Here is a 20,662-nt window from a genome sequence, read left to right on the forward strand (position 1 = left end):
AGCAGAGAGCCCAGTGCAGGGCTTGAACTCACAGACCATACCGTGAGATCATGACCTAAGCCAAAGTCAGATGCTTAACCAACTGACTCAGCCAGGTGCCCCTATGAGTGGCTATTTTTTAAAAAAAGATGTTTATTTATTTTGAGAGAAAGAAAGAGAGAGGGTATGCATGCATGTGAGCAGGAGAGGGGCAGGGAGAGAGGTAGAGCTGCGAGTGCAGAGCCTGATGCAGGACTGAATCATACAAACTGTGAGATCATGACCTGAGCTGAAATCGAGAGTTTGACACCTAACTGAGCCACCCAGGTGCCTCCTAAGTTGCTATTTTTTATTGTATTATTTTATTTTATTTATTATTTTATTACTGTTGTTTATATTGAACACCCTGTTTATTATTTGCTGTACCAAGTCTCCATTCCACTATAAAGAAAGGCTTTTTATCAGCTAAAATTGTTTTAAGAAGGAAGGTAACTTTTTAAAATCTTTTATGTTGTTTTTTTTTATATTGCTTTTGAGATATGTTCACTTTGTATGACACTCCTTTTAGTTACTTATTTAGCATAAATATATGTGTATGTTAAATACATGTAAGAATTTAATCTAGAGGAATGTATAGGTTATTTTTTAAAATAGTGCCTAAAAAATAAATTAAAAAATAGTGCCTAAAAACTTGTTAGAGTGCCATATATACTTTAAACCATGTTAAAGCTATTAAACTTCAGAAAATTCAAAATAAAAAAGTTTTAAAGTATAGAAATTTGATTCGGTTACTGAGTACTCTAATAAGCATAATATTAAAGATTCAGAAAAATCACAGCAGCTTTTTAGCACATTTCATATTGACTGAACAATACAGCATCAATTTGATCAAATAATGACAAGGACAAGAGCTAAAATAAATTGAACATTTTTTGGTAAAGTTTATTCATTTATTCTGAGGGGCACCTCGGTGGCTCAGTTAAGTGTCTGACTTCAGCTCAGGTCATGATCCCACGGTTCGTGGGTTTGAGCCCCGCGTCGGGCTCTGTGCTGACAGCTCAGAGCCTGGAACCTGCTTCAGATTCTGTGTCTCCCTCTCTCTCTGCCTGTCTCCTGCACACGCTCTGTCTCTCTGTCTCAAACTTATTTATTTTGAGAGAGGGAGTGGGAGAGAGTGGGGGTTGAGCCGAGGGAGAAGAAGAGAGAGAGAATCCGAAGCAGACTACATGCTCAGTGTGGAGTATGATGCTGGGCTCAATCTCATGACTGTGAGATCACTACCTGAGCCACCCAGGTACCCCAAATTGAGCATTTTTCTATTATTCTTGGAAAGACAGATGTTATGTTAAAAATGAGCTTACTTGATATCATCTTGTTATTCCTTTAATTCTGTCCTGTTATGGAAAAGCACAGGTACAATTTGTAGCCCATTGACTTTTAGTCTACCTACTGTATCTTTTTGGAACTGATAGAAACTTAAAATTAAATTGAACAAAATAAGACTGTTTAAATTAGGGCAGAACTAGTAATAAAAAAAAAAAGGTATAAAGATCACATCACATTGATAATGACATTGAATGTCCTTCCCTTCTAGTCTGGATTTCCTGTAAATCTCCTACTTGTGATTTAGGGATATACTGTATAAGATTCCTGAAATGGGAGTGCCATGACTACACTCTAATTTTTTTGTTTGTTTGTTTGTTTGCTTTGCTTTGGAATCTTACATTCTTTTGCTTAGAGCAGAGAGAAACTTGGAGAAAAGTCTTCTCTGTTTTCCTTTTCTTAGAAAAGGTTTAGGCTTTGTTTTCTGGTGGTAGCATATCTTTACTCTCTGATTTAGGCTGACACTTCACTCATGTTGAGCGTACTATTCCTTAATTCCTAACTAAGGGCTTTAAACTAATTTCTCCTTTTTTCTGGCACCTCATGATTCTTATTCAGGGCTGTTTTCTGGTACATTAAGCACTTTTCTTTCCCTGTTTTCTCTTAATTCATAGAAGTCTAGAAAAAGCAGCGAGATACCTTAGAATTGCCTGTTTTTCATACATATATTGATAGAAAGAACATAAACCTTGAAAGTAATGATTATCTGCCTTTCGGGAGGTGTTAAAAACTATTGAATTTAAAAATTTTGCGGGGCGCCTGGGTGGCGCAGTCGGTTAAGTGTCCGACTTCAGCCAGGTCACGATCTCGCGGTCCGTGAGTTCGAGCCCCGCGTCAGGCTCTGGGCTGATGGCCCGGAGCCTGGAGCCTGTTTCCGATTCTGTGTCTCCCTCTCTCTCTGCACCTCCCCCGTTCATGCTCTGTCTCTCTCTGTCCCAAAAATAAATAAAAAACGTTGAAAAAAAAAAATTTTTTAATTTTGCATATTTTGACAATTTAAACTCCATACACAGTTAGATATGTCTTTGGTGGTCCAAAGAAGTTGTCAAATGTATTTTAAAATGATGTGCTTCTTTCTAAGAACTGTGCAAGTCAACTGTTTAATGAATATTTTCTTTTTGTCCTAGAGCATTTTCATTTGCTTTTTGGACATTGTTTTCAGGAATTTTTAGACTCTGTGGTTTTTTGTTTTTGCTTTTAAGTAGTCTCTTCACCCAGTGTAGGGCTCAAACTCATGACCCTAAGATGAAGAGTCACATGCTCCACCAACTAAGCCAGCCAGGTGCTCCTAGATTCTGTGTTTCTAATTGTGAGAATATACTAGGCATTACTAGGCTTATTAAGGAAAATAGGATTTTTGACACTATTTTAACTGAAAAAATGAAATGGAAAATGTTTTTTCTTTAAGATTCTTTGATATTCTTAGAGAAAATGAAGAATCTTAAAGCTATTTCAAGAATTTTATTTATTTATTTATTTTTGTTGTTATTTTTAATTTTTTGAGAGGGAAAGAGCATGAGCAGGGGAGGTGCAGAGGGAGGGAAAGAGAAGGAGATAGAGAATCCCAAACAGGTTCCACACTGTCAGAGCAGAGCCTAACACGGGGCTCAAACTCAGGAACCGTGAGATCATAACCTGAGCCGAAATCAAGACTTGGATGCTTAACCGACTGAGCCATCCAGGCACCTCTGTTTTTAATTTTTTTAAAGATTTTATTTTTGAGTAATCTCCGCATGCAGTTTGGGGCTCAAACTCACAACGCTGATACCCAGTCACATGCTGTACTGACTCAGCCAGTCAGGTGCCCCACAAGAATAATTTTTAAAAATTATGTTCTTCTAAATTATAAATATAATACGATCAAAGGTAGGTAAAGCAATATGAAATGTATTAAGTAGATAATAAAACCTTCCTATTGTTAAGGTTTACATATACTTCCAGGCTTTTTCCTGTGTAGCTTTATAAATGCATGTATATATTTAAACACACATAATTTTTAAAACAATGAAGTAAGCATCACGTTACACAAAATGTATTGTAACTCCCTTTTTTTCACTTAATTTATTGTGGGCATCCTTGTATAACATGGTATGTCTCTTTCTCCTTGTTTTGTTTTGTTTTTAATCATTTTGGGAAAGAGTGGGAGAGAGGGAGAATGAGAGGGAGAGGGAGAGAGAGAGAATCCTAAGCAGGGTGTCAGTGCAGAGCCCATCGCAGGGCTCGATCTCATGAATTGGGAGATCATGACCTGAGCCCAAATCAAGAGTCAGATGCTTAACCGACTAAGCTACCCAGGTGCCCCACTTTCTCCTTCTTTTAAAGGGTAAGATAATATTCTCTTGCTTAGATGTATCATGATTTATTTTACAGTTCCTTATCGAGGGATATTTAGGTTATTTCCTCTTTTCCCATATTACAAATAATGTTGTAGTTGATATTCATTTATAATTTTTCTTACTTGTGCAAGTATCTTTATAGGACAAATTATTAGAAAGTGGTATCACTGTGTCAAAGAATGTTTACACTTAAAGTTTTGCATTTAAAAAATTATATATATATAAAAAGAAAGGGGCGCTTTGGTGGCATAGTTGGTTAAATGTCTGACTCTTGACACTTGATATCACAGTTTGTGAGTTTGAGCACCACATCAGTCCCTGCTCTGATGGTGTACAGCCTGCTTGGGATTCTGTCTCTCCTCTGTGCCCCTCCCCTGCTTATGCTTTCTCTTTCTCTCTCTCAAGATGAATAAATAAACATTACAATTTTTTTTGAATTTTGATAACTTGTCAAATTTGCTCCCACCCTGCCAACTTGTACCAGTATACATTCCTATTAAGTTTTAGAGGGCCTTACACTTCAGTCATTTTTATTGTCAATTTCAAAGTTTATGTTCATTTAATATCGGCAAGTTGCTTGGTAGCTCTTTATAAATGATAATATAAGTTTATTGGATGCTAATTTTTCCAGTTTTTATTTTGCCTTAACTTTATGGTGTGCTTAATTATATAGAAATTTTTACTGAAATTAAAAATGTTTAATATCACATGTATTAATCTTTTATTTCATGGTTTTGGGGATTTGGTCTCATGCATAGAAAAGCCTCCTCTACATCAGCATTAGAAAATACCACATAGTATAGTAGTGCCTTTCAGTCTTTATTTTATACATTTAGATCTTCAGTCTACTTGGTATTTATTTTTGGGAATGGGGTGAATTAGAGATCCGTCTTAATTTTCAAATGATAATCACTTTCTGAACAGTGTTTTTGAAATAAGCCCTCCCATCTCCTTTAATTTGAAATGTCAATTTACAAATGATCTAGGGCTTTTTTCTTTTTTAAGTTTATTTATTTTGAGAGAGAGAGAGCATGCACATGCATGCATGTGGAGAAGGAGCAGAGAGAGAGGGAATGAGAGAGAATCCCAAGCAGGCTTCCACACTGTCAGCACAGAACCCAACGTGGGGCTCAAACTCACAAACTGAGATCATGACCTGAGCTGAAATCAAGAGTCAAACGCTCAACCGACTGAGCCACGTAGACACCTCATCTCTTGTATATCCTTGATATAATTATCTGTTTCTGTGCAGATAACATACTGTTATAATTTTCTTTCTTTTTTGAAATTTTTTTAACGTTTATTCATTATTGAGAGACAGAGCATGAGTATGGGAGGGGCAGAGAGAGGAGGAGACACAGAATCTGAAACAGGCTCCGGGCTCTGAGCTGTTACCACAGAGCCTGATGTGGGACTCGAGCTCACAAACCACGAGATCATGACCTTAGCTGAAGTCGGACGCTCAACCGACTGAGCCACCCAGATGCCCCTCATGCTGTTATAATTTTCATGGCATCCTAATACATTTTATATCTTATTGGGAAAATTTTCCCTTCTTTCTTTCCTTGTTGTTGTTCTCCAAAACTTCATTAACTATTTTTCTCTCATTTTCAGCAGTGATCAGGCAATGATATTATCATCAAAATTTTCTATTACAGCAGTATCTGATTCCTCACTGAATCTAGACAAAAAGATTTATTGGCAAGTTAGACACCTAATAGCCCCACTAGACTGTGAGCTCCATAAGGACGGGAACTATGCCTTATCCCTTTTTGTCTTCCCAATGTCTGCAAATCACAAGAACATAATAAATATAAGAATGAACTTATTTCAATTTATACTGTTATCCTAGAAGATGGTTCTAGGTGGCTATTCCACCAAAAGGAAAAACTGTTGGGTTGTTTGTTATAATAGTACAGAATATTCCCTTTATTACTACTGAAAAGAGTATAGATAAATATGATCTTATACTAGAGATCTTACAGTATGACTATATATTTTGAAAGAACTTTCATTTTCCTCAATGAGCCTCACGTTAAGTTACATTTGGAATTAGGTAGGGAACAAATTAGTATGATGTGCATTGCAAAGATGGAAAGACTAAAACAGGTGGTTATGTGATGGCCTTTTGACATTAGTGACAAAATTGATATCAACCTTATGTTCTGAACGTCAGCCTTATCTATGGAGACTCTGCCGGTTTTGCCCTACATAGTAGTGTTTAGAAATGTAATTACAACTTGCACTTTATGTTTTTTCTTCCCCTGTGCTGCCTGATTCATTGACGCATGCTGAAGGAATTGGCAAATTGTCAACTGCTGATGGTAAAGCTTTTGCAGACCCTGAGGTACTCCGGAGACTGACATCCTCAGTAAGTTGTGCACTAGATGAAGCTGCTGCTGCACTGACCCGAATGAGAGCAGAAAACAGCCACAATGCAGGACAAGTAGACACGTATGTGTATAATGAATTCTTCTGGATATTAGACATTTTCTGGAGTGGACTTTGGGGAAGTAACAAATTTTGGTCAAGTATATCTTTTGGAGGGATTTATAAACTTTAGCTAAGTGGCTATTAGAATGGCTATTAATATTTTAAGTGTATATATATGGTGTTATATATATATGTGTGTGTGGATATAAAAATAGATGTTATATTTTTATTCTTGCATTCTACTCATATTCATTGACCATTCTTGTGGAATGAAAATACCACAAGTGAGAAATCCAAAGTGAATAAAGATCTGATTTCTATTTCTAAGGCAGTTACTTACTCTGATTATCCTAGTACACTCTAAACTGACTGCTTAAGTAATAATAAATGAAATAGGTTGCTCTAATCCAAGTGCTTGCTACTCAAATATGATTCATAAGTAGCAGTAGCAGCAAGCAGTGCCTTAGATCTCATTAGAAATGCAGAATTCCAGACCTCACCTCAGAGCTACTGAATCAGAATCTGTATTTTAACAAGAAAAATGGGTGATTCATGTGCATATTAAAGTTTGAGATTTATCAATTTTTTTTTAATGGTTATTCATTTTTGAGAGAGAGAAAGACAGACACACAGACAGACAGACAGTGTGAGCAGGAGAGGGGCAGAGAGAGAGGGGGGAACACAGAATCGGAAGCAGGCTCCAGGCTCTGAGCTGTCAGCACAGAGCTTAATGCGGGGCTCAAACCCACAAACCATGAGACCATGACCTGAGCCAAAGTTGGACGCTTAACCAACCGAGCCACCCAGGCACGCCTCTTTTTTTTTTTTTTTTTTAAAGTTTTGGGGTTTTTTTGTTGTTGTTGTTTTAAGTAACCTCTACACCCAACATGGGGCTTGAACTCACAATCCTGAGATTAAGAGTTGCATGCTCTACTGACTGAGCCAGCCAGGCTCCCTGATTTTGTTAAACATTCTGTAGTAAAATTTTTACTTAGATTGAACCTTCTGTTACCAAACAAAATTTTAAACCATGGAATTATATCCCAAATGTCTTTGCGGATTATTGCATTGGTAGAGTTTAAAAACTTGTACATGTACTTTATTTAAAATTTAATATGACAGTATGTTAGAACATTTCACAAAATAAAAATGACAGCTGTTTTCATATTCACTTATTGCCTTTCTGGCTTGGTTGGCCTACATGAATAATTAGTATTGCAAACAAGATGCTCAGCACACAAAATGTTCATGCAATTTTTTTTCCTTACCGTATCAACATTTTTCTATGTATGACTCTTTGTATTTAATGTAATTTATTTTGAGAGGGTTCTGAGTCTTTCTGTGTTGGCTAATTGTTGATGGTTTTGTTTTCAGTCGTAGTCTGGCAGAAGCTTGTTCAGATGGGGATGTGAATGCTGTTCGTAAATTGCTAGATGAAGGCAGAAGTGTAAATGAACATACAGAAGAAGGAGAAAGTCTGCTGTGTTTGGCTTGTTCAGCAGGGTATTATGAATTAGCACAAGTAAGCAGAAATTATCTTGAGTGATTGAAATTGTGGAAGGATTTTGATTTTTGTTATCACTAATAAAAGAAATTATAGTTACAGGGCAAGTTCTTTCCTTTCAGGCAGTGGGTAAAATAGAAACTCGTACATAATTAATTTTGTTGCCTACACACGCAATTGGGCATGGTCCATTTTTCTGCTCAAAAATTTTTCTACTCAGAACTGTTCCTAATGAATAAGAAGCACATAGAAATAATAGTAATATTTTAAAACTCATCCTTAGAAATAATACACAGCTATAATGTAAAGTAGTGATTTATTTTCATTTCATCCAGATTACCTCAATTCTTATAGTTTTTTTCTGTCTGTTTTAGCAGTATTGGGAAATACCCATGTGTTTACCAGATAGTTTCTGTTTGGGGAGTATAGTTTTGCTGTTCTCTTGCTAGATAACCCCAAGCATAACACAAACTCTTTGAAAAGAGCAGTTAACATTTTATCATGGGTTGGCTAATGTGATTACCTACATTACCTAAAGATCAATATGTAATGGAATTGTAAAAAATAACATCTAACTTAGTGTTTTAAGTGGTGAACACTGGCATATTTTCCCAAAAGGTGGTTATTTTTTTATTTTTCTTCACCCCCACTCTAAAAGAATATCTTTCCAGATTCAGTATATTCTCTAGAAGTACTATTAATAGTAAGAATTGACATTCCCTCTGTGTGTATGTGTTTTAAAGGTATTGCTTGCTATGCATGCTAATGTTGAAGATCGAGGGAATAAAGGAGATATAACTCCCCTAATGGCAGCATCCAGTGGAGGTTACTTAGATATCGTGAAATTATTACTTCTTCATGATGCAGATGTCAACTCCCAGTCAGCAACAGGTAAGTAGAAAGTGATGTGTAAATTTGAGGAAAGGAAATTGATATATTTAATTGTAACCTGAGAGATAAAAATTTGATTTTTACATCTGCACAACAGTAGTGAACCTACAGAAAAATCTTAGCCATTGTTCAGGATCTCTGAGTAAAATATAAATTAATTTGATATCAAAAGACTGAGATTGTGTTTGCCTAAGAGTGACAGTTTTTCTGTTGGGGACACTTTCTTTTTTGCCATAATGATATGTAACATATAAAGAGGCAAAATTAGGAACTGTATATCTTATAATTCTTTATCTTATTTAAATCCAACTCTCTTGTCTTTAGATTATAAATTAACCTGAGATTATTTATCCTGTGGTAAATAATTTTCATGTCAGACATACAGAATGCATTTACTATTAAGATATTCTTGTGGCAGAATGAAAGTTATTACAGTAAGGGCTGTTCTTTTAGTTATTTGTCTTTCCCAGACACACAGACTGGAGGAGCCTTGGTCATGTGTCTTGAGTTATAAGTACAGTTTTAGTAGTAGGATTCCTTGGATTTAGTGAGGCAACAACATAATTTTTAAAAATTTGCATAATGAAAGCATATCAGTGTTTCATACCATTAAGTGAATATTAAATGTAGCCTTATTTTTTTTAAATGATTTTTTAAAGTGAATTTATTTATTTTGAATGAGCGTGAGGGTACATGCAAGAGGGGAAGGGCAGAGAGAGAGGGAGAGAGAGAATCCCAAGCAGGCCCTGCACTAACAGTGAGGAGGAAGCCCCTAGGAAGTCTTGCTCATTTTAAAAATAAATTAGGCGACATGCCTGGGTGGCTCGGTGAGTCAAGCTTCTGACTCTTGGTTTCGGCTCAGGTCATAATCTCATGGTTCATGAGCTTGAGCCCCATCCCCGGCTCTGTGCTGACAGTATGGAGCCTGCTTGGGATTCTCTCTCTCCCTCTCTGTCTGCTCCTCCTCTGGTCATGTTCGCTTTTGCGTGCATGCGCTCTCTAAATAAACAAACAAACTTCAAAAAAAATAATAAAATAAGCAAGACTTCCCAGAAGGATTTGTAGACCATTTTGCTGACCACTTTGTCTTAGTTGTAATAATAGTAATATGCTTAATGTGTAACATGGTTGAACAGTTGAATTCTGAACACATTGGATTCTTTAATGTTACTCTTCTTGCTGAATCTTTAAAACAGTCTTCTTTAGTCTCATACTGTTGGATAGTTAAACCACTTCTCTTACCCCTTCTAATAAATAAAAATCCTCAAAATAAAATCAGGAAAGAAAGAAGTGGCAAACCAAGGGATAATGACCTTGTAAAGAAATTTTTCTTTTGAAGGAGTTATGCTGAGGGGGGTTTATATCTTCCTACTTCATTAGCTTGTCCAGTGAGATTAAGTGTCATTTAAAAAAAATCCCCTTTTAGCATATTTTTATCTAAAATATTCTATGTATCATTCAAAATGATTCTTTTTTTCATTACAGTACAATTTAGGAATATTTACCATTTTCTTTCTATGTATATTCATGTCTTAATTTTCTTTTACCTTTCCTTTATACATTTTATTCATAAGACAATTCATTGTTTTAGGTACATTTTCCATCTGACACATATCTTTAGCAGGAAGAGAAGTAAATTGACCTGTTTATAATAAATCTTTTAATTAGTAAGAAAATTAAGATTGCTACTTCTAACCAATAGAACAAAAAAACTTGAGATGATAGTTTTAGTGGTTTATGTAAAGGAATTGAAGAGGTAGAGCTCGAGCATGGCATAATTATAATTGTCTCCATTTTATCATAATTCTATATTTCTTTTTGGCTTCTGTTAGGAAATACTGCACTAACTTATGCCTGTGCTGGAGGATTTGTTGACATTGTGAAAGTGCTACTTAATGAAGGTGCAAATATAGAAGATCATAATGAAAATGGACATACCCCCTTGATGGAAGCAGCCAGTGCAGGTCATGTGGAAGTTGCAAGAGTTCTTCTGGATCATGGGGCAGGCATCAACACTCATTCTAATGAATTCAAAGAAAGTGCTCTTACCCTTGCATGCTACAAAGGTACTCTCTCTATATATGAATATTTATATATTTTTTTCATATCAACTTTGAATATTTAAATATTTGAATTTTGAGGGTTTTTTTTTTAATGTGTATATATTTTGAGCAAGAGACAGAGAACAGAGAGCACGTGCATGTGCTTGTGCACAAGCTGGGGGAAGAGCAGAGAGAGAGAGAGAGAGAGAGAGAGAGAGAGAGAGAGAGAATCCCAAGCAGGCTCCACACTGTCAGCGCAGAGCCCAATGTACGGCTCGATGTCACAAACCATGAGATCATGACCTAAGACGAAATCAAGAGTTGGACACTCAACTGTCTGAGCCACATAAGCGCCCCGAAGATTAAATATTTGAATTAATTTTGTATTACTTAGGTTTTCCTTGTGCTGTCAAATTATCTAGCTTCTAAGAGATTATATAGAAAGTCTATTTTAGTCTGTATCTCATAAAGTATAATTTAACAGTGTGTTTATTATTTTAATTTCTATTTATTCAGGTAGCTATGAAGTCAACGAAAACTTGTAGCATAAAACTTGAAGGTTTCTGTTATTTAATAACTTTTGTTTTATATGATTTTTCCAACTATTACTTCAAAAATAAAGCACACTCAGATAACAGTAAAAATAATAATCACAGTTGATATAGAAAACTTGAAAAACACAGAATAGGGTAAGGAAAGGAAATTTTACAGTGACATGTAATGTTACCCCCTAAAGATGAAGGCATGTAAACAGTATTTTAGTATATTTACTTCCAGTGTGTTTTTAAAGCATATATATATAAACATATGTATAATTTTTAAACTATACAACCAAACTTAACTGTTTTGTAGTGTGCTTATTTTATTTAGCAATATGTCATGAACATTTCCCATCTCAAGAAATATTTTTCTAACACAGCTTTTGGTGGTCACATAGTACTTCACTATTTCAGGAGTGGGTTAGGCTGCACATGTCATGAAACCTAAATTAAGAATTATTTGAACAAAAGAGAGGCTTTTTCTTTTTTACATAAATCAAGTCCAAGGGTAGGCTGTCTAGAGCTAGTTTAGCAGCAGTTCCACTGCTATCAAGATCTCAGAATTCTCTTTTTTCTGCTCTACCTTTCTAGTATGTGGTTTCTATCCTCAAAGTTACCTACACTCCAAAATGGTAGCTAGAGCCCCAGCAATCCATATTCTAGGAAGGATGAAAGGGTAAGGGCAAAATGGGGAGTGTCCTTCAATTTAGTAAGCTACCTTTAAGGAATCTTCATAGAAGTTCTGCCTTATAGCTACCACTTACATCACACTGGCTACACATAACAAGGGAAGCTGGGAAATGTAGTCTTTTAGTCAGGCATTTTGCCACTCAGATAAAATCAGAGTTCTACTATTAAGGAAGACTGAAAGAGTGGGTATTGGGTAGGGAACTTGTAGTCTTTGCAAATACTTCAGATGGATGCACCATAATGCCTATTGTTGGACACTTGAATTGTTCCCAGTTTTTCACTATTATTAAAAACACTGTAATAACATCCTTGTGTAGACATCTTTGCCTAATCTCTGATTATTTCCTTAGGATAAATTCCTGGAAGTGGAATTGCTGGGTCAAAGGGTATGGACATTTTTAAGGCTTTTGATACATATTGCCAAATTGCCTTCTAGAAAGGTTGAACCAATTTACACTCCCACCAGCAGTGTTTGAGAGTGCCCTTTATCCCACCCTACACCCTCACCAACACTGGGTATTATCATTCTTTTTAATATTTGCCATTTTGATAATAGAAAATGGTGTCTCATTTTAATTTGCATTTGTTTAATAGGAAGGTTTAATTTTTTTTTTTTCAGTTTAGTAATCATTTGCTTTTCTTTTTTAATAACCATTTCATGTCCTTCATCCATTTTTCTACTGGAGTGTTTGTCTTTTTCTTGCTGACTATTAAGGCTTTTTATATATTAAATGTATCCAGAGGGTTGAAATTATTTTGAAAGGATTATTCTATGCCTGTTCATTTCCACAGTGAGTTTATGGTCATTATGTTAATGCTGTTTTTATGAAAAATATGATGCAAACATACTTTACCTGGCATTTGATTTGATTTCAGTGTTTTGATTTGATAGTTTGATAAGTAGTTTATAATAGAATATATAATAGTATTATTGCTTTATTTAACTTGAATTATGTGCTTTGAACTAATTCAATCTTTAAAACCTAGATACCTTGACGAGAGCCTGCTTATTAGTTTGGATTGGCTTTGTAAAAGTGTCATTGCTTTATTGAATGAAAAATTAATTCTCTTATAAACTTTTGTATAGATACCTGAAAGAAAATGATTCCTCATTTTAATTCTTACGTATTAAATTAATACTCAGTTCCTTAGAAATACAATTTTAAAATTTGTGTTCTTTTCTTTAAGGCCATCTGGATATGGTTCGATTTCTACTTGACGCTGGTGCAGATCAAGAGCACAAAACAGATGAGATGCACACTGCCTTAATGGAGGCTTGCATGGTAATTTTAAATTGCACTCACTTGAAACAACATTATTGAAAAACAATGTTTTGTTTAACCTTTGTTTTTTTTTTGTTTGTTTTGGAAGATAACTTTTTTTAATGTTTATTTATTTTTGAGAGAGAGATAGAGTGTGAGTGGGTGAGGGGCAGAGAGCGAGGCAGACAGAGGATCTGAAGCGGGCTCAACGCCAACAGCCAACAGCCAACAGCCCGATGTGGGGCTCAAACTCAGGAACTGTGAGATCAGGATCTGAGCTGAAGTAGGATGCTTAACCGACTGAGCCACCCAGGTACCCCAGAAGAGAACTTTTTATTACTTTTATGTACAGAAAATTCAACAGCATACACTTAGCCCAGTTTGGTGGACAGTTATTTAGCCTTTCCTTTTTCCAACTTGGCAATGCAAACCACTGACTTTGGACCCCGTACGTTGCTTCCCCAGTGATAGTGGATCTCATCATATCTGTCATTGTAATTGGTCCTGATAGCTTCCACCAGCTTAGGCAGAGCTTCTTTGTCTTCCAAGTTAAGCTGTGTGAAGTCAACAGTGGTACAGGTCTTTCCATGGGCCAGAAACCCCAATCTGGGCCTTCCCCTTGATAAAGCAGTAGGGAACCCCCATCTGAAGACACAGGACATCAATCAGCTCAGTGGGATCCACATCATGTGCAGTTACTACCAAGTGAACCTTCTTATTTTCTATTGAGGTGGTGATAGTATTAACCCCAGCTTGAAGGACAGGTGGCCTCTTAGCGGGGACATCCTCTTTCCCTGCAGCTTTCTTCTCAGACCAGGTCAACAGTCTCTCCTTCTTCTCTTGCTTTGTCTCTGTTCTGTATTTATGGGCCAGCTGAAGCAGTTGAGTAGCTGTTTGGTGGTATAGAGCCTGGGTGAACTGGTTAATTGCGGGAGGCACTTTTATTTTATTTTTATTTTTTGTGCGGAAGGCACTTTTAAAGTTTATTTATTATTTATTTTTAGAGAGTGTGAGTGCATGAGCAGGGGATAAGCAGAGAGAGGGGCAGAATCCCAAGCAGGCTTCATGCTCACAGTATGGAGCCTGACGCCGGGCTTGAACCCACAAACTCTGAGATCATGACCTGAGCCGAAACCAAGAGTTGGATGCTCAACCAAATGAGCCATCCAGGTGCCCTCGGGAGGCACTTTTAAATGTTTATAGAGTTTATAGCCCTTTGCCACTATAGGTGGGTGTAGTGGGGCCATTTGACAAAGCAGGTAAGGTTCCTTTTGGGCTGGATATCCTGTCTGATGCCAAAATTCTTGGACCTTTTCTCAGATGGAATTGACCACCTTCTTGGCCTCCTGCTTCTTCATTGCAGCAGGGGCCAGAGCCACCTTCCTCCCTGTAACCTTCTTTCCTTTTGGCATCTTGGATGGCTGGAGGAGACTTGTTTAACTTTAATTGGAAATCTGTCAATGTAGGAAGCACTACAAAAGGCAGGCTTGGCTCTGTCATTTCCAACACACCGATAGACTTATTTTCTCCCCCCCCCCCCTTTTGTGTGTGTGTGTGTGTGTATGTTAAAAGACACATAACAGGGGCGCCTGGGTGGCTCAGTCGGTTGGGCGACCGACTTCAGCTCAGGTCATGATCTTGCATTCAGTGAGTTTGAGCCCTGCATTGGGCTCTGAGCTGACAGCTCAGAGCCTGGAGCCTGCTTCAGATTCTGTGTCTCCTTCTCTCTGCTCCTCCCCTGCTTGTGCTCTCTTTCTGTCTCTCAAAAATGAATAAACATTAAAAAAATTAAAAAGACACATAACATAAAATTTACCATCTTAGCCATTTTTAAAAGATTTTATTAAAATAAATAAATATTTAAAAAAATAAAATAAAATAAAATAAAATAAAAAATAAATAAATAAATATTTTATTTTTAAGTAATCACTACACCCAACATGGGGCTCAAACTCACAACCCCAAAATCAAGAATTGCATTTCTAACAACTGAGCCAGCCAGCTGCCTCCCCCATAGTAGCCTTTTTGTTAAGTGTACAGTTCAGTGGTATTAAATACATTAATAATGTTATGTAACTATCACCAATGTCCATCTTCATAACTCTTTTCATCTTGTAAGACTGAAATCCTGGGGCGCCTGGGTGGCTCGGTTGGTTGGGCGTCCGACTTCGGCTTAGGTCATGATTTCGCAGTCCGTGGGTTCGAGCCCCGCGTTGGGCTCTGTGCTGACGGCTTGGAGCCTGGAGTCTGTTTCAGATTCTGTGTCTCCCTCTTTCTCTGACCCTCCCCTGTTCATGCTCTCTGTCTGTCTCAAAAATAAATAAATGTTAAAAAAAAAAGTTTAAAAAAAAAACGTGAAATCCTGTACTCATTCAATAACAATTTCCCATTCCCTGCTTTCCCTAGCCCCTAGCAATCACCATTCTATTTTTTGTCTATGATTTTGGCTACTCTAATTATCTTGCTGAAGACTAATCATACAGGGCACCTGGGTGGCTCAATTGGTTAAAGTGTCTGACTCTTGATTTTGGCTCACGTCATGATCTCAGGGTTGTGAGATTTAACCCTGCATCAGGCTCTGCATAGAGCACGGAGCCTGCTTAAGATTCTCTCTCCCTCTCTCTGCCCCTCTCCTGCTCTTTCTCTCTCTCTAAAATAAAAAATGAAAGAGTAATCATAAACATAATTATAGTAAAACCTTGGTTTGTGAGTATAATTCATTCCAGAATCATGCTTATAATCCACAGCACTTGTATATCGAAGCAAATTTCCCTGTAAGAAATAAGGGAAACTCAGATGATTCGTTCCACAACTGAAAAATATTCACATAAAAATAATTGCAATACTGTAATATAATAAAAATATTAAATAAAATACAAAATATAAAGAAAGATAAACCAATTAACCTGCACTTCCCTTTGAAAACATTTCGTGGCTGGTGTGAGGGAGATGAGAGAGGAGGGTTATTGTGTAGGACGATTTTCACTATCACTAATGGAATCACTGCTATCTATTTGCTCAGTGGAATCTTTTTCTTTTCATGCAACTTTAACAAGTAACCTACTCAATGACACTTGGTTTTGCCTCATTTTGAGGATTTCCTGGAAATGTGACTTTGCATTGTCATTAAACAGATTCATCGCTCACACTGCTACAGCCTTGTATGGGTGGTACTTTTCTACAAAATTTTGCAGTTTCCCACATTTTATACAGCTCCCTAATCTCATTTCAAGTGAGGGATTCCTCTGCTTTTTCTCCTCCTCTCCAGACGAGATGCAAATGTAGACTTATAAAATCTTGCATTCTCGGCCACTCACATACCTCATTTGTACTTCTTGATGATTTCCTTCTTAACTTCCACTGTAATCACCTCTTTATTCTTACCACCTTTCTTTTCAACCTGTTGCTGCATGGGGTCCATTTTATATGCTCCCATGGCTGTTGACTATAGTACAGTATTAATAAACTCTTGTCGTATGCTGTATTTAATGTAACTGGCAATAAGACAGCACAGGAAAGGGTCTATATCTATCTGCAGGCAGCCTGACCTGGAATGAAGCAAAGCATTCCTAAACTTCCTCTTGAATGGAAAAGCAAAGGACTGTCCATAGGTGCTTTGAAGTGACAAAAAATACACTTGTGCCAGTTGTGGGCACTTTCTTGTGTTCTGAAAAATCACTGTTTTCTGCCAAATACCGTGGCTTGAGCCCAAGCATCTGAGCATGAGAGATGATCACCCACAATCCAGCAGCAAGCAAGTGAGAAAGGGAGAGGGAGAACCATTGACTCAGTTTCATCATGTGATGTTCAGCATTACGTACCACTCATATTGCAAGACATCGCTCGTTTATCAAGTTAAAATTGATTAGAAATGTTTGCTTCTCTTGTGGAACCAACTCGCAGAACAAGTTACTCAAAATCCAAGGTTTTACTGTAATTAATTAATTTAAAAAAGAGGAATCTTACAGGATTTGTCTTTTTTTGACTGCCTTATTTCACTTGGCATATTTTTCTCAAGATTTATCCAATTGTAGCATGTGTCAGAATTTCCTTACTTTTTTAAGGTTGCATAATGTTTAATTTTATGTATATTAACATATTTTGCTTATTCATTCATCCTATGGTGGACACTTGGGTTGCTTCCGTGCTTTAGTTACTGTGTATAATACTGCTTTGAACATACCTGTACAAGTATCTGATCAAGTCCCTGCTTTCAGTTCTTTTGGGTATATACGTAGGAGTGGTATTGCTTGATCATATGGTATTTCTGTTTTTAATTTTTTGAGGAATTACCACTTACTGTTTTCCACAGCGGTTTTACCAGTTTTATATTTCTACAGTGTACAGAGGTTCCAAATTCTCCATATTCTCACTAACACTTGTTATTTTCTGGGGTTTTTTTTAATAGCAGCCATCCTAATGGTTGTGAGGTGGTATCCCATTGTGGTTTTGATGTGCATTTCCCTAATGATTGTGATGTAGATCATCTTTTCATGTGCTTATTGGCCATTTGAGTATCTTCTTTGTTGAAATGTCTATTCAGATCCTTTTCCTGTTCTTGAATTAGGTTGGTTGTTTTTTGTTTTTGAGTTTTAGAATTTCCTTATACATTTTGGATATTAATCTCTTAAACCCATTATAAAATATACCCAAGTATTTTCTCCTATTCTGTTGGTTGCCTTTTTACTCTGTTGAATAGTTCCCTTTTATATAAAAGTTTTTATTATTTATTTATTTTAAAGTTTATTTATTTATTTATTTTGAGAGAGAGACAGCGGGGAAGGGGCAGAGAGGGGGAGAGAGAACCCCAATTACACTCTGCTGACAGTGCAGAGCCCGATGCAGGGCTCAATCCTAGGAACTGTGCGATCCTGACCTGAGCTGAAATGAAGAGTCAGACACTTAAATGACTGAGCCACCCAGATGCCCCTGTATGTAAAAGTTTTTAGTTTAATGAAATCCAATTTGTTTATTTTTTCTCTTGCTGCCTATGCCTTTGGTATTATATCCAAAAAATCATTGCCAAATCCCATGTCATGAAGGTTTGTCCTATGTTTTCTTTTAAGAGTTTTATAGTTGTAGGTTTTTGATCCCTTTTGAGTTAATTTTTGTGTATGCTGTCAGGTAATGGTCCAGCTTCATTCTTTTGCATGTGGATGTATAGTTTTCCCACCATCATTTGTTTAAAAAAAACCTGACCTTTCCTAATTGAATGGTCTTAACATCCTTGTCAAAAAGTCATTTGGCCATATATGCAAGGGTTTATTTCTGGACTCTTTCCTTTCTTCCTTTTGTCTAGGTGTCTGTCTTTATTCCCATACCAAATGTTGTATTTATTATAGGTTTGTACATGTTTTGAAATCAGGAAGTGTGAATCCTCCTGCTTTATTCTTCTTTTTCAAGATTGTTTTCAGGGTTCCTTTAGATTGTTGTTGTTGTTTTTTTTAATGTTTATTAAAGAGAGAGACTGAGTACAAGCAGGGGAGGGGCAGAGAGAGAGGGAGATACAAAATCTGAAGCAGGCTCCAGGCTCTGAGCTGTTAGCACAGAGCCAAACACAGGGCTCATACTCACAAACCGTGAGATCATTACCTGCACTGAAGTCAGACATTCAACCTACTGAGCCACCCAGGTGCCCCCTTTGACTTTTCTCTCTTTTTCTATTCTCTGTCTCATTTATTCTGCTCTAACCTTTATTATTTCCTTCCTTCTGCCAGTTTTGAGTTTAGTCTTTTTTCAATTACTTTAATTCATTTCTAGTTTGTGTAATTTTTAAAAAAAATTTTTAAGTTTTTATTTTTATTTTAATTCCAGTATATTTAACATACAGCGTTAGATTAGTTTTGGGTGTACAATAAAGTAATTCAGCAGTTGTGTACTAGTGTGTATCATGGTGAGTGTACTCTTTAATCCCCATCACCTTTTCACCCATGCTCTCCCCACTCCTCTTCCCCTCTGGTAACCATCAGTTTGTTCTTTGCAGTTAAGAGTCTATTTCTTGGTTTGTCTCTCTCTTTTTTTTCCCCTTTGTTCATTTGTTTTGTTTCTTAAATTCCTCACATGAGTGGATTCTCTAGCTCCATTTATGTTGTTGCAAATGTCAAGATTTCATTCTTTTTTATGGTTGAATAATATTCCATCGTATATATGTACCATTTATTTGTCCATTCATCTATTGATGGACACTTAGACCACTTCCATAATTTGGTTAGTGTAAATAATGCTACAATAAAAACAGGAGTGCATATATCCTTTTGAATTAATGTTTTTGTATGCTTTGGATAAATATCCAGTAGTACAAATCGTGAGGTAGTTCGATTTTTAATTTTTTGAGGAAACTACATACTCTTTGCCACAGTGGCTATACCAGTTTGCTTTCCCACCAATAGTGCATGAGGGGTCCTTTTTCTCTACATCCTTGCCAACACTTGCTGTTTATTGTGTTGTTGATGTTAGCCATTCTGACGGGTGTGAGGTGATATCTCTTTGTAGCTTTGATTTGCATTTCAGTAATGTTGAGCACCTTTTCATGAGTCTGTTGGCCATCAGTATATCTTTGGAGAAATATCTGTTTGTCTTGTGCCCATTTTCAGTTTGGTTATTTGTTTTTTTGAGTGTTCAATTGTAAACGTTCTTTATATATTTTGATACTAACACTTTATTGCATATGAAATTTGCAAATATCCTCTCCTATTCAGTAGGTTGTCTTTTAGTTGTCTTGATTGTTTCCTTTGTTGTACAGATGCTTTTTATTTTGAGATAGTCCCAATTAGTTTATTTTTCCTTTCATTTCCGTTGGCTCAAGAGACATATCTAGAAAAATGTTGCTATAGCCAATGTCACAGAAACTACTGCCTGTTCTCTCTTCTATAATTTTTATGATTTCATGTCTCACATTTAGGTCTTTTGTCTTTTATTAACTTTAAATTTATTTTTATGTATTGTGTGAGAAAGTAGTCCCATTTCATTCTTTTGCATATAACTGTCCAGTTTTCCAAACATGATTTTAAAAAAATTTTTTTTAATGTTTATTTATTTTTGAAGGAGAGAGAGACAGAGTGTGTGGGGGGGTGCAGAGGGAGAGGGAGACACAAAATCCAAAGCAGGCTCCAGGCTGTGAGCTGTCAGCACAGAGCCTGATGCGGGATTCAAACCCACAAACCGCGAGATCTTGACCTGAGCCGAAGTTGGATGCTCAACCAACCGAGCCACTCAGGTGCCCCTTCCCTAACACCATTTGTGAAGAACCTGTCTTTTTCTTCAACATAGTATTGGAAATCTTAGCCTCTGCAATCAGACAACACAAAGAAACAAAAAGGCATCCAAATCGGCCAGGAGGAGGTCAAACTTTCACTCTTCGCAGATGACATGATACTCTATATGGAAAACCCAAAAGATTCCACCAAAAAACTGCTAGAATTGATTCATGAATTCAGCAAAGTTGCAGGATATAAAATCAACCCACATAAATCAGTTGTATTCCTATACACCAACAACGAAGCAACAGAAGGAGAAATCAAGGAATCAATCCCATTTACAGTTGCACAAAAAACCATAAAATACCTAGGAATAAATCTAACCAAAGAGGTGAAAAATCTATATG

The 20,662-nt window shown here is 36.6% G+C and overlaps 1 protein-coding gene and 1 pseudogene across 4 annotated transcripts in view; one reads left to right on the forward strand and one right to left on the reverse strand.

The window, feature by feature from the left end:
- ANKHD1 (ankyrin repeat and KH domain containing 1) overlaps positions 1-20,662 on the forward strand; it is a 130,937-nt gene that overhangs the window by 29,058 nt on the left and 81,217 nt on the right. For all 4 annotated transcript variants that reach the window (XM_049649374.1, XM_049649371.1, XM_049649373.1 and 1 more), the window contains exons 3-7: positions 5,996-6,152; positions 7,506-7,653; positions 8,379-8,526; positions 10,359-10,592; positions 12,986-13,080. In XM_049649374.1, coding sequence (XP_049505331.1) covers positions 5,996-6,152; positions 7,506-7,653; positions 8,379-8,526; positions 10,359-10,592; positions 12,986-13,080 — 782 coding nt within the window. The remainder of the gene's footprint in view (positions 1-5,995; positions 6,153-7,505; positions 7,654-8,378; positions 8,527-10,358; positions 10,593-12,985; positions 13,081-20,662) is intronic.
- Positions 13,431-14,495, reverse strand: LOC125935591 (60S ribosomal protein L7a-like; annotated as a pseudogene).

Source organism: Panthera uncia (assembly GCF_023721935.1).
Source record: "Panthera uncia isolate 11264 chromosome A1 unlocalized genomic scaffold, Puncia_PCG_1.0 HiC_scaffold_17, whole genome shotgun sequence".
NCBI lineage: Eukaryota > Metazoa > Chordata > Mammalia > Carnivora > Felidae > Panthera > Panthera uncia.